Below are 14,004 nucleotides of genomic sequence, written 5' to 3'. Positions count from 1 at the left end.
GTTTCATTTAAAATTGTATATGATTTTTAAAATACTATTCACTTTCTAAAAAACCACAACCCCACAGAAAAACAAATGGAAGGAAGGGAGGAAGAATGGGAGGGGTTGGTTAATTTCTATGGCCCTTCAAATAAAAAAATTTCATTTTCATCGTTTCCAGTTAGAATTACAAGCATCTGTCTAAAAAAAAAAAAGGCTGCATCAAGATGCCACCACTCACACAGCCTTTGCCTGGAAAATACACACGAATCCCAGGACTGCCTGAAACACCACAGAGGTGTCTCTTTGCTTTTCTCCCTCCCTTCAGCAACCTTACTGCCTAAGTTTTAATTCTCTAACCCCTGGAATAGTAAGACTTTTTCAAGGAAAGAGATGTTGGTGAAGATGGCCCCCTACCGCCACGAGTGGTGTGTGTTCTGTCCGCCACCCCCAACCTGCCCCAGCGGCACTGGCTCACAGCCCCGCCTTTCGGCAAGGTCTCCACGGCCACCGCAGAGGCGCTGACCCCCTCCCAGACAGCGGCCAAGGGGCCTGGAGGGGCCCGTGGAGAAGCCCAGGAGTCCTGCTCCGGCACCGCTCCACGGGGAAAACTACTCAGGAGGACGTGGGAGATCCCAGCAGGGGATGAGGGCAAAGCAGCGGACGGTTCCAAAGAGGGGCGTGACCGCCAGCTGGCTGGGCTGCGCGAGGTGCCAGAGGTAACCAGACAAGATGCTGCCAGAGACAAGCAGTGCGGGTGTGGGCTGGGAGATTGAGGGGCACTCGCTCTCTTACCGCCAGGTCCGGATTGCGGCTGTCCCTGTGTGACACAGCTCGGATGACCCCCGCTCGCCAGCCCCGCCAGCAGCGTCCACTCTCTCGGCGCTCGGGCCGAGCCTCCTCGCCGACCGCCACGCACAGGAACCGCTTCCCCACCAGTTCCAGCCGCGTCTCCACCGCCATAGCCATCACTGCTGAAGCGGCTGCTGCCTCCTCCACCGCACGGGAACCAGTGAAACCCTGTTCCTACTGGCAGCCCATGCTAAGGAGAGAGGACTGGGGGACCGCGGCAGCCCCGCGAGCAAGCGAGCGCGGACTGGGGGGCGCACCGGGCGCTCTGTCCAGAAGGGCACAGCGACCTCGGTCACTCACAGTCCTCAACACTCCCCCAGATTCCCCGACTAGCAGCCTCTCTGACTGTAGCTACAGACACGTCCACATACATACACAAACTGTCAGAAATCCCCACACCCCCGTCGCCGTCGGAGGCCCTGAGGCAGCCCCGGCCGCTGCCGCTACCTCACCGTGGACAGTACTACTCCGCCTCCCCATCCACTCGCAGGCTAGAGCGCCGAGCGTCTCCTTCCGCCGACGCGGCGGGGGCAGGGAGCCGCGGGAAAGGGTCGGAGGAACCACCACAGACGGAAAGTAGTACCTGACGACGCTGCCAAGGGGGCTGTGGGGCCAGCCAGGCTAAGAATAAGGAGCAGCGTGGGATAAAGGAATGCTCTCCCTTGGTAACACCATTTAGAGTATTTGAGGGTCACCTCTCTATTCGCCGCTCCCTCAAAAGTATATATGGGGGGGAGGGGGGCCGGTGAGGCGAAAGTGAAGCATCCTGGTTCCACCCTGGGTCACAAAATAAACTCCAGGTTAAACCCTGCATCTCTGAAGCTATGTTTTTCAGAACACATAGTGCCCGCCACCCGAATTAGTCCAAATTTCACCTGAAACAACAGTCCCAGCAGCAAATCAGAGCAACGCTTTCCACTAAAAACAAAGCAGAGCAAGACTTTCCACTGAAAACAGTCACTGCAGAACAGTACATGACTCCAAATGAAAATGAGGAAAACACTGTCATCCTTTCATCCTTCCTGTTTGCAATGATACTAATTACATGTTTAAACTCTTCAGACATTTACACTCGCTATTGCTTTGTTGTAAGAAATGTCAAAAGCCCTGTTGAGGGCTTCTGTCAGTGTCCCTAAAATCTAGTTTCTGGGCCAATTTGAGTACTTTCAGTACTAGCACATACCTCAAACTCTCTCGTCATATAAAAACAGGGCTAAAGGCTCCAGATTCAGTTATTAGAGAATATCGTGGAAAGAAAAGGTTTTTAGCCAATCACAATTCAGTAAAATAAATAATGTTTACTTTCCATCCACTCACAACAGGGCTTTGTATTCCCTACACCTACAGATCTCAAATTTGGAATGATTACTCCTTACTTGATGCAATCTTTGAATTCTTCTAAATCAAACCTAATTTTTACATGTCTGTGAGCAGTTCAATTTCAGACATACGTTATAGTGTTTTTAAAAGGTAGTTTTAAAAATCCCAGTCCCGTGTTGTTTTGTTTTGATTTTCAGAGCCACTAATGACCATAATCAACTCCAAAAATCCTTCTAGCCTAATAAAAACTTATTCTAAGTTTTGGTTTCTAAAAAAATAAATAAATAAACTTTGGTTTCTTAGAGATTTTCCTAAACCTCTACTCCAAAAAAATTACCTTTTAAAAAATTATTTTGAGAGAGTGGCGGGTAGGGAGGCAGAGAGGGAGAGACAATCTTAGGCATGCTCCATGTCCAGGGTGGAATCAACTGCAGGCTCATCTCATGACCTAAGCCAAAATCAAGAGTGGGTCACTTAACCGACTGAGCCTGCCAGGCACCCCCACCCAAATATTACCTTTTTAAAAGAGGTTACACTAGTAATCTGAATATTTAAAATAAACTTGAGGTTTTTATCTTTCTTAGAACACCCAAGCCGAGTTGTCTGAAGTAGAAAAAACATGACCACTGCAAATAGGTTACAAAAGAAAATAACAAAGAGGACAGATTTTAATCATCATGATCTAATTTTGCTGAAGAGCAAATAGGAAATTGTAATAGATAAAGGAAAAAACCATGTCCAGAAATGCATACTGGCAAGTTGAGAAAAAAATTTAATTTCACTTATGCAATTTTATTTCCAGCCCCACTCTTTCAGTGCATACTTAAATCATCTTGAGATCTACAGAATAAGATTCCTAAGAAACTCAACTTGAATTAAGAAACCAGTAAAATAATCTGCTGAAAATATGGAAGAAGAAAAAAATATGATCTGCATTGATACCAAATTATCAGTGATTTGCTTTGTCATCTTGAGTACCACACAATTGTTACAGAAATTGCCTGCTTCCTAGTCTCAGTAATATTCTAGGACCAAGTAAGAAAATATAGCCCCTTAAGAGTTTAAAATAACACTCTTATTACATAAATCCCACTCACTAAATTATATATTTGGAGTATTGACTGTCGGGTTGCTTTACATAAAATTGCCACCCGATTTCAATTTTTATAGGTAAATTTCTAAACGGACTTCTAAGAGCCCTCACTACATGCTGAGTGCTGTCCTCGGAAGTACTTTGAAAAGCACGTAAATCCACCAAATCGATCAAAATATTTCAAGTGCAGAAGGCCATATATCTTCATAACATCTTCAATCAAATGTCTTATATTCTTACTACTGTATTCCAAATAGTATTCTATGAATCTCCTGACTCTGGCCAATGACAACGAATTACAAGAAAAAGAAAATCACAAATTTGTGGGTATTTTGCTTCTGGAGAAACCTGAAGAATATTTTTTTTTAAATGTAGAACAAAAAGGCCTTAAAGGATTTTTGTTTGCTTGCTGGTATTTTGTGCTTTGTTACAAGGACTGTTTATACTGTTTTGCCAGCAAATCATAACTCTAAGTAACATGGAATTAAGATAATTTAAAAGTTCTATTTGAAACCTTAGAATATTTGTTTGTTCAATTAGTTCTTTTACATGCTTTACTTTTATAAAGATCCTCAGAAAATGCATTAGTTGATTTTTTTTAAAGTTACAGATTTTTTTTAAAAGTTACAGAATTTTTCACTATATAGGCAAAGAGTGACACAAAAGTATTTAAAATGACTAAGTTTACTTACAGAAGCTGAAAAATTAAAAACATAGACTAGAACTTATACTTTTTCCATCCCCACAGGTAACATACTTTAAATACATACAACCCCCTCAATTCAAGCAAACCTCATACATCAAATATCTTTATATAAAAGATACATTGTGAGATTGTTTTTTTAAAAATCCACAAAAATGTATTCATAAAAACTATTTTTTAAAAACATGACCTACAGAGGAAGGAATTGTATTCATTGTAACGTTAAGGGTCATAATTACCAACTTAATTATCAATAATTAGTAGTTCATGAAGTTTAGTTTCAATAAGCAAACAGCCTACTAGCTGTAAATTTTTCACTTTTTGATTTGGTGTAGTTAAAGGAAGGGCCAATTATCTACTCTCTTAAATACCGGTATTTTATGTCACTATGAGTACCTATTATAAATAATATAAAAACACAAAGAGATGAAAGATTAATGCATGTATCTTATAATAATATTAGCCACCATTTATGGGACATTACTACGCCTCAGACACTAAGCTAAATACTTTATACTTGCAATCTTATTTTATTTATTTTAAAGATGAAGTTACTCACCTAAGCATACACACTGAAGAACTGGGATTCAAAATTAGGCCTTATGATTCCAAAGCAGCCTGCATTATGCTAAATTGTCACTTAAAAGAAACATGAAGTTCAGTTACCAAGTTGCCACCTCCTTATTAACACAGGCTATTCATAACTCATTTGTTTATTTAACACTTATTATGTGTCTCACATCCTGCAAGGTTCTAGAGATAGGGCCTGTCTTTGAGTAGCTCACAGTGTAAGTAGAAAGACAACAGAAATACTTCAGTTTGTTTATTTAAGGAAGCATCAATAGAATGGCATAAAAGATAAGTGCATTTTAACAATTTTCAAATCTATTATACTTGGAGGCTTTTATTAATTGTCAATGTAATGACTAGATTGGGTTATGAGGTCTTTATATACAGGCACATATAGGAACTCTTACTAAAGTCAATATTACAATGAAGAAAGCCACTGTAATGTGTTTAATAAAGTACTTCTGGGCATGAAAAATAAAGTTTTAAAAATCAAAAATAAGAATAAAAAAAAAGGAAGTCAAAAATTTCAACTGAATTATTCAAGTGGAAGACCTAGAATGAAAATAAGTTTGTTACTGTCTTTATCACTAAACCTTAAGTAACTTCCGTTTAAGTATTTCCCTAAACACTTATTTAAACTGAATTCTTAAACACTTACTTAAACTGAATTCCTTGATCACATTTATTTATTTATTTATTTATTTAGAAAGACTTATTTATTTGACAGAGAGAGACACAGCAAGAGAGGGAACACAAGCAGGGGGACTGGGAAAGAGAGAAGCCCAATGCAGGGCTCGATCCCAGGGGACCCTGGAATCATGACCTGAGCCGAAGGCAGACGCTTAACGATTGAGCCACCCAGGCACCCCAATAACATTTATGATAATGATAATATAAATAACTCAAATGTCACTTCCTAAAGAAAGCCAGCTCTGATTCCAAGCCTTAGAATCCCCTACTATGGACTTTCAAAACATTCCCGATTTGTCTTAGTGCTTACCACAAGTGTTTTTATACCATTTATTGTATAATTGTTTTGTATCTGTCTCCGTTGGTAGAGTATAAGCTCCAATAAAGTCAAGAACAATGTATTTTTTCCACAACTATACTCCCAGTATCAACTAAGCTTTGTGCAGTGTAGATACTCCATAAATGGCATCAAATCAATTAACAAATGTAACACAATGTAACTTTTTATAAATCCAACCAAATTAAGAGTAACTTCGAATCTCTAAATCAAAACTCATAAATATGAGTTCTTGCTCTTCCTACAGAGTTATTCATTGCCTTTAAAATAATGGCTTCTACACATTATTTAACTATGGAGATACAACATAAAACCTTCATAAAACTTGGGACTTCCCAAGAAAGCACAGTTGTTCCTGGGGATCGTTTCTAAAGTATAGACATGAAGAAAGAGTTACAATTCACAAGAAAAACATTCATTTCATTACCAACCAATCTGATGCAAACCTAAAAATGATCCTGAATATATATCTAAAACGCCAGTCTATTCTTAGTATTCTAAAGAGAACAATCTCAATTTCTTTGATGAAGCCCATGTATAAACATAATTTTCTTAGTGTCCTCTTAGTGGACATGTGGAATGAGGACTGAAAAGAAGAAAGGAAAGTAGAAAGAAGGAAAGGAAAGAGAGAGAAAAGCAATCTCCACTTAGCCTTTTAACTGTATGCTCTCTGCTTTTGTTAGGCAGTTTCCAATTTATATTCTGGCTGCACAGGAACCTACCACTTCTTTTTGACATTTTCTTTTGCCTTTTTTTTTTTTTTTTTTAATTTATTTACTTGACAGAGAGAGAGAGAGACAGTGAGAGAGGGAATACAAGCAGGGAATGAAAGAGGGAAAAGGAGGTTTTCCGCCAAGCAGGGAGCCCGATGCAGGGCTGGATCCCAGGACCCTGGGATCATGATCTGAGCCAAAGGCACACAGACGCTTAACAACTGAGGCACCCAGACGCCCTCAACATTTTCTATTAAAAATGAAACTTTAGGGGCACCTGGGTGGTACAGTCCATTTTTTAATTTAGAAAGAATGCACAAAACATTGGAATTTTCCTAATCTCCTGAAATGAGGAGCTACGAGCAAATATGAAATAAACTGCCATTGAGCTGCCAAATTGAGCATTCAGCAAGATCTTCCCGGGGTGTCCATTTTTTTTCATCCCTCTCATAAATGCTTCAACTATTAACTACTATTAAAATATGCTACATGGCAGTCAGCATTTTGCATCTTCAACTGCTATATTAGCTCTTTCATGTATGAACAGGTTAGGTTCCTAAAGGGTTATGTTCCTACTGTTCTCATAAGATTTCACTTAGCCACATATTAGTTGTAACAGACCTTAAAGTTCTAAAGAACACTTCTGCTCATGTCCATGAGAAGTAATTAAGGAAAGAACTTCTATTCTTACATTTAAAGCTATAAACAAGGGAAAGTCAAAGTAAAATCTAATCTAAAAATACTGACTCAAAACCTCAGCATGCTATCTATACTTCTTCCTCAAATATGTTCTTCCCCAAAGATGCAGCTAGATTCTACATAATGAAGGAACTTTTTGATCAAGAACATACAGCTCTGAGGCATATTTCTCAAATTAATGACATCTGGCTTCAAAGAAACCAAAACAAAACAAGATCTAGCAGTAAAAATATAGGGAATCTTTAGTCATTCTTTTCTTTGGCACATTGTAGAAAAAGCCACATGATTACATATAATAAGATTTATAACCTACTACAAAACATAAATATGCAGTAAAAATAAATGACTCCATATAAAGGAAAGCATTGTCTTCTAGCTACACATATGCTTCACTACTACAGATAATTTATTTTTTCAATTAAATAGAGTGTATAAAATAGTGTTCTAATTCCAAGGCCTGTATTCACAGAAGCTCACAGGAAGAGAGGCCTTAGATTTTTCCCTTAAAATAACAGCTGACAAATATGAAAAACAGACCTAAAACAAAACAAAACAAAAAAACAAAAAAAACCTTAACTACAAACTTAAAGTTGAAATCAATATCCCCCAACTATTCTGTTACTCCAGGACACATTTTTATATTACCGAACATTAAATGGCCAAGAGAAATACTCAAAAGGCTAACCAACTTCACTTTTCAGAAAATACACAAACACTTAGGTTACAACTGGTCAATTCCCATCCCATATAGCCCTTTACAAATGGATGTTTTAAGATGTATATCCCAAATGTAGCAAATTAGAAATTAGCAGTCATATATATAATCAAAGAACAGGAGTCAAACAAGTCTAGGTTACTTCTACCACTAATTTTGGACAAACCACTTTGCTTCTCTAGCAATAATATATAACATGTAGAGGCTAATATAATCTTTAAGGTTCCTAAAAGCTTGCAATTAAGACTTCTGAATAATTCATCAAGTAGCAAAGTATCCTCTCCTGTCATATGGTAGTTTCAAAGCTAAAAAAATGTTAAAGGATTGACAAAAGTAATCTTGCTTTAGGAAAACAAATGTGTTTAGCCAGAAAAGTTCTATCTCAAAGGTCTCACAGAAGATAAATATATTGATCATTAATACATACATACAAATAATACAGGCCAAAGGACTTCCCAATTAAATAATTTTTGAACAGCACTATAGAATTGCTTCCTTTGCTCTCTAAATTTGCTTTAATGCTATCATATTAATCTACCAGAACTAACTTCAGATGGAGGAATTTTTGAGATTCTCTGCATTACAAATAAGCTTTATATCTGAAACCTTTAATTTGCATGGCTTTATGTTCTTTGGTTATAACACCTAAAAGTCCTTTTTTCAGCTATTTTAATTGTAAAAATTATTTTAAAACAATAGTTTCATTTGATTTTAAATCTAAATTTACATGGATGTTTACGTCCCTACTTGCAATTTGCTTTTAATATTCACAAGTTTTTAAAATTTTATACAAATATGCTAATATCTTTATGTTTCAACCTTACGTCATGCTAAGAAAATATGTAGGTATTCTTTTATATTTTCTTCTAGTAGTTTTATAATTCAAATTTTCATAATCTTTTCAAAATTAGATGACAATATCTACTCCTGATGGAGGGACAGAAAATACCCTGGCCCCAAACAACAGAGGTCTACAGTTAGTGGGGAAAAAGCAGGATTACTAGGAAGAGAGGGAAACAGAACCTGCCTACAATTAATGTTGGTCTAGGACAAAAGATATGCTCCATGCTCATCACTATAAGGCAAATTAGCTTCCAGTATAAAAAAAAAAAAATTAAAGTGCTCATAGACAGACTCTCTGAAGTACAGATATATAAGTAAGGCCTAAGGATTTGGTGAAATTAAAAAAAAACATTTGAGTTAAAACTTCTCAGCAAATCAACCTCCACCCATTAAGCACAAAATGATGATAGAAGTATTTAAAATTGATGATGCACTGAATATAACCAAAGCAAGGAAACCCCACGTAAACCCAATCAACTCCAGGCGAGACTGGTTCAAACCCATGCACAAACAACTCAAACAACTTAGCAGAAGAAGAGTCATACCCATTTCTTAACACAAATACTATGTACTTCAATCTCTACTATCCTGCAAATGAGAGCTGACATTCAATCAAAAAGCATAAGCTTGGATATAGGGGTGATTTCCCTGGTCCCCAAGGCAATGCATGCATATTGAGATTACCACTATCTCCTTAAATTCTTTTGTTTTCATCATTCCTTCAAATAAAGTAATTTGGTAAGCCACCCTCACCCTTCCCAAATTATAAGCTACACAAAATCTCAAGGGCAAACAAATCAGTCAGGAGACAAAATAGTCAACAAAAGCAGACTAAGACATAACTAAAATGTTGGAACTATCAGCCAATGAATTAAAATAATTATTAATAATAATGAAGGATCAAATGGAACAGGCAAGCAATAGGTATGATCAGATGGCAAATATCATTGAGACTACAAAAGTTGAATAGAAAAGCTAAAAGAGTCAATCTGAAATGCTAAAGACTGAGAAATTCAGTAACAAAATTTTAAAAAGCCTCTGACAGGTTCAGCAACAGACTTGACACAGCTGAGGAAACAATCAATGAACTTGAAAATTGGTCAAGAGATTATCAATGCTGAAATTAGATAGGAAAAGAGTGGGAAAAAAATCTACACAAACAGAACAGGAGGGAACAATTTCCAACTCATTTTCATGATGCCAGCATTACTTTGAAAACAAAATCAGACAAAGAAATCACAAGAAAAAAATTACTATAGATAATTATCCTTCACGGATGCAAAAATTCTCAACAAAATATTACCATATCAAATTCAGTAACTTGGAAAAAAAATAAAATACCACAACCAATAGGGATTTATTCTAGGAATACAAGTTGATTGAACATTAAAATTAAAAGATCATTCAGTATAATTCACCAGGTTAACAAACTAAAGAAGAAAAATACGATGGCATGAACAAACGCAAAAACTAAGCATTTAAGAAAATTCAACCCCTATTTATGATAAACTTCTCAGCACATCAGGAATAAAAAGGCACCTATACAACCTGATGAAGTGCATTTACTAAAAATTTACTGCTAACATCATAGTTAATAATAAAAGATTCAATGTTTCCCCCTAAAGATTCAGAAGAAGGGTATCAGCTGTCACCACTCCTATTCAATAACACACTCAAAATCTAGAAAGTGCAATAAGACAAGAAAAAAAAAAAAAGAAATAAAAGGCATACAGTTGAAAAGGAAAAAAATTAACCTGCCTCTATTTGCAGATGGCACATCTGTCTGTATCCATTCATGAAGAATCTTCAGAAAAAGCTCCTAGAGCTAATAAGTAAATTTAGCAAGGTTGCAAAATATAAGATCACTATGTAAATATCAATTATATCTCTCTACACTAGGGGGAAAAAAGGAAAATCCAAACTTAAAAACAGCACTGTTTATAACAGAACCAAAAAACATAAAAATATATATAAATGTAATAAAATATATGCATGATCTCTATGCTGAAAACTCCAAAGTACTGAAGAATGAAGACTTAAGTAAGTTGAGTGATATACCATGAGCATATGTTTGAAGACTCAGTGCTCCTCAAATTCACCCACAAATTCAAAGTAATCTCAATCAAAAGAAAAGTAAACTTTTGGGGGACACCTGGGTGGCTCAGTGGGTTAAGCTGCTGCCTTTGGCTCAGATCATGATCCCAGGGTCCTGGGATCGAGTCCCACATCTGGCTCCTTGCTCAGCAGGGAGCCTGCTTCTCTCTGTGCCTCTGCCTTCCGCTCTGCCTGCTTGTGCACTCACTCTCGCTCTCTCTCTCTCTGTCTGACAAATAAATACAATGTTAAAAAAAAAAAAAAAAGAAAAGTAATTTTTTTTTATCTTGACATCAATGATTTGGTTCTAAAATCAAATAAGTAAGTAAGGCAAAGGAACGGAAACAGCCAAAACAATTTTAAAAAGAAAAAACTGGAAGACTCATACTATCTTACCTCAGGACTATCCTATAAAGATACATTAATCAACTCAGCAGGACATCAGCAAAAGATGAATATAGATGAGTATTTAAATAGATGAATAGATGAATATTTAAAGAGTCCAAAAATAGACCCATATATATATGGGCAATTGAGTCTTGACAAAAGTAAAAATGCAATTCAGTGGAAAAGGATGGCCCCATCAACAAGTGGTTCCAGAACAATTAGACATCCACATGCCCCCCTAAATATCTCATACCATATACTAAAATTAACTCAAAATGATAGAACTAGATTTAAAATATAAGACTAAAAAAGTTTCAGAACTACATGTAAAATATAAGACTAAAAAAGTTTCAGAAGAAAATATAAAAAACTACTCATGACACAGGGTTAGGCAAAGATTTTTAAAAATCTGTAAAGTTTATAAAATCAAAAATTGAATACTACCATTAAAAACTCCTCTCCAAAGGTTACAGACTGGGAGAAAATATTTGCAAAATCTAATATCTGATAGAAGACTGGTATCCAGAATATTTAGAGATCTCTCAAAATCCAGTAATAAAAAAAAATTTTTAACAGGCAAAAGATCTGAACAGACACATCATCAAAAGATATATGAATGGCATTTAAAAGCACATGAAAAGATACCCAATATCATTAGTTATTAGGGAAATGTGAAGCACAACTATTTGTGTGAGATACTATTACATATCTATCAGGATGACTAAAACTAAAAGAAAAATAAAACTGCCCATACAGATAGTGAGGAGTATAAGGAGTATAATGAGCAGCTGGAACTCGCATACTGGAAGGAGTGCAAAATGGTACAGCCACTTTGCAAAACAGTTTAGTAGTTTCTAAAACAGTTAAACAGACACTTTTCATATAACCCAGCAATCCAACTCTTAGTTATTTACCCAAGTGAAATAAAAACCTATGTTCACACAGAAACCTATTCTCAAATGTTTAGAGCAGTTTTATTTATAACTGCCAATAGCTGGATACAACCAGCTCAACAGGAAATTTAAGAAACTCCAAATGCTACTCAACAATAAAAAAAGAACTGAGTATTCATACTAGCAATAATAGGGATGAACTTCTGCAGTTCAGGGATCCCCAAAGCCACCCTTAGATTCAATGATTCAGTAGAAACTGATGAAACTCAAAAGAGCCGTTTTATTCATGGTCACAGTTTATTATAGCAAAGAAACACAGATTAAAACCAGTAAAGGGAAGGGGGATATAGGACAGGGTCCAGGAGACACCAAGCTTCCAGTTGTCCTCTCCCAGCAGAGTTGCAGAGACAGCACTCACATCTCAATTACATCTCCCAGCAAGAAAGTATAACAGCATGCATAGAGTACTGGCAACCAAGGGAACTCAGCTGAGGCCCGGTGTTGAGCATTTTTATCAGGGGTCTGACACGTAGGCAGGACTGGCCAGCTGCACAGCTGACCTTAGCCTCCAACTCCTCCAGAGGTCAAGCTGATACTACACTGCACAAAGTCTCCACGACCTTTTCAGCCACACTGTCAACACAGACAACATGGGGTGGCCAAAGGCCCTCAAGTAAGCAAAGACCCTCTTATCAGGCAGGATATTCCAAGGGCTTAGAGTTGACCTCCCAAGAGATGAGCAGGGGCCAAACCTTAGGCAGCTGAGTTGCCGATTCTTTGAGCAACTGATGTATTTTACTCAAAACGACACTTCTGACACCAAATTTACCAGTTTTTTCCTCACACAATCTAATTCTCGAACTCTCCAGATACCACCAGGCATCCTACAACTCACTTCCATTCTGACAGTAACCGTTCAGTCTGCATCAGACTCCTCAGGCTTTTGGGTCAGTCCCACAAGACTGTGCTCACTTCCGATGCCAGTCACAAGTATTGGGTCCCCAGGTTACACATACTTCTGTTTGACTTGGCTACAAGATGGAGGTGAAACCCCACCTCCCTTTCAGTTCAGTAACTTGCTAGAACAGCTCATAAAATTCAAGAATATTTTATTTACTATTACCAATCTATTAAAAAGGACACAAACACACCCCCAGATGAGAAGGTACACAGGACAAGGTTCATATGGGTCCTAAGAACAGGAACTTCTGTTTCCATTGAGTTGGGACTATGCCACCCTACCAGCAAGTGGATATGTGAACCAACTGTAAAGATCTCCAAACCCCATTGTTTAAATGGTTTTATTTAGGGTCTGCTACATAGGCACAATTGATTAAATCACTGGCCACTGATGACTGAAGTCAATTTCCAGCCATTGTGCCCTCCATAAAGGTCAAGGGATGGGGCTGAAAGTGCCAACCCTCTTATCACATGGTTAGCAATCAGGTGGCAATCAACTATCATCCGGGCAACCAACTACCATTCCTAAGGCTGTCGAAGGGCCCATCAAGAGTAACCTCATTTGTATAAATTCAGGAATGATTCAAAATGGTTTGTTATGAATAACAAAAGATCTCCTTTCAGGAAATTACAAGGGTTTTAGGAGCTCTGTACCAGGAACCAGGGACAAAGACTCAACATGTATTTCTTATTATGTCACAAGAATGCCATTCCTTTACTGCACAACTTCAAATGCATTATACTAAGTGAAAACAACCAAACCTAAAGGGCTACAAAGTTTATGATTGCATATATATGATACTGTTGAAAGAGTATGACTACAGAGAAGGAAATCAGTGATTGCCAAGGCCTTGCAGGGTCGGGGGAGGGTTTGTCTACCAAGGGGCACAAGATAACATTCTTCCTTGATTGTGATGATAGTTATACACATACATGTATTTATCAAAACTCACAGAACAATGATTTTTACTGTTTGTGAGTTATACCTTGATTAACAAGATAATCAGTAATACAGATTCATTCACCTGAAGCAATTTCATCCCTTAAAAATGATACATACAAATATTATGTGAGCAACAAGACAAATGCCCTTGCTAAGTGAAAAGCAATGGAAAACTATATCTCTGCTTTCTCATACTTTATAAAATTATGCGGT

At 37.4% G+C, this 14,004-nt stretch overlaps 1 protein-coding gene across 5 annotated transcripts in view; it reads right to left on the bottom strand.

Moving 5' to 3' along the window:
- The window catches only part of JMJD1C (jumonji domain containing 1C), a 315,528-nt gene that overhangs the window by 256,330 nt on the left and 45,194 nt on the right, over positions 1–14,004 (bottom strand). For 4 of the 5 annotated variants that reach the window (XM_032842143.1, XM_032842164.1, XM_032842153.1 and 1 more), the window contains exon 1: positions 775–957. The exons of the other annotated variant lie outside the window; for it this stretch is intronic. In XM_032842143.1, coding sequence (XP_032698034.1) covers positions 775–948 — 174 coding nt within the window. In that variant the 5' untranslated portion in view covers positions 949–957. Of the gene's footprint in view, positions 1–774; positions 958–14,004 lie in introns of those variants that run through there. 5 annotated transcript variants of the gene reach the window in all.

This window comes from Lontra canadensis, unplaced genomic scaffold, assembly GCF_010015895.1.
Source record: "Lontra canadensis isolate GAN:19392208 unplaced genomic scaffold, GSC_riverotter_1.0 scaffold3, whole genome shotgun sequence".
Classification (NCBI taxonomy): domain Eukaryota; kingdom Metazoa; phylum Chordata; class Mammalia; order Carnivora; family Mustelidae; genus Lontra; species Lontra canadensis.
The sequence above is the reverse complement of the archived record's forward strand: the minus strand, read 5'-3'. Positions and strand labels throughout refer to the sequence as shown.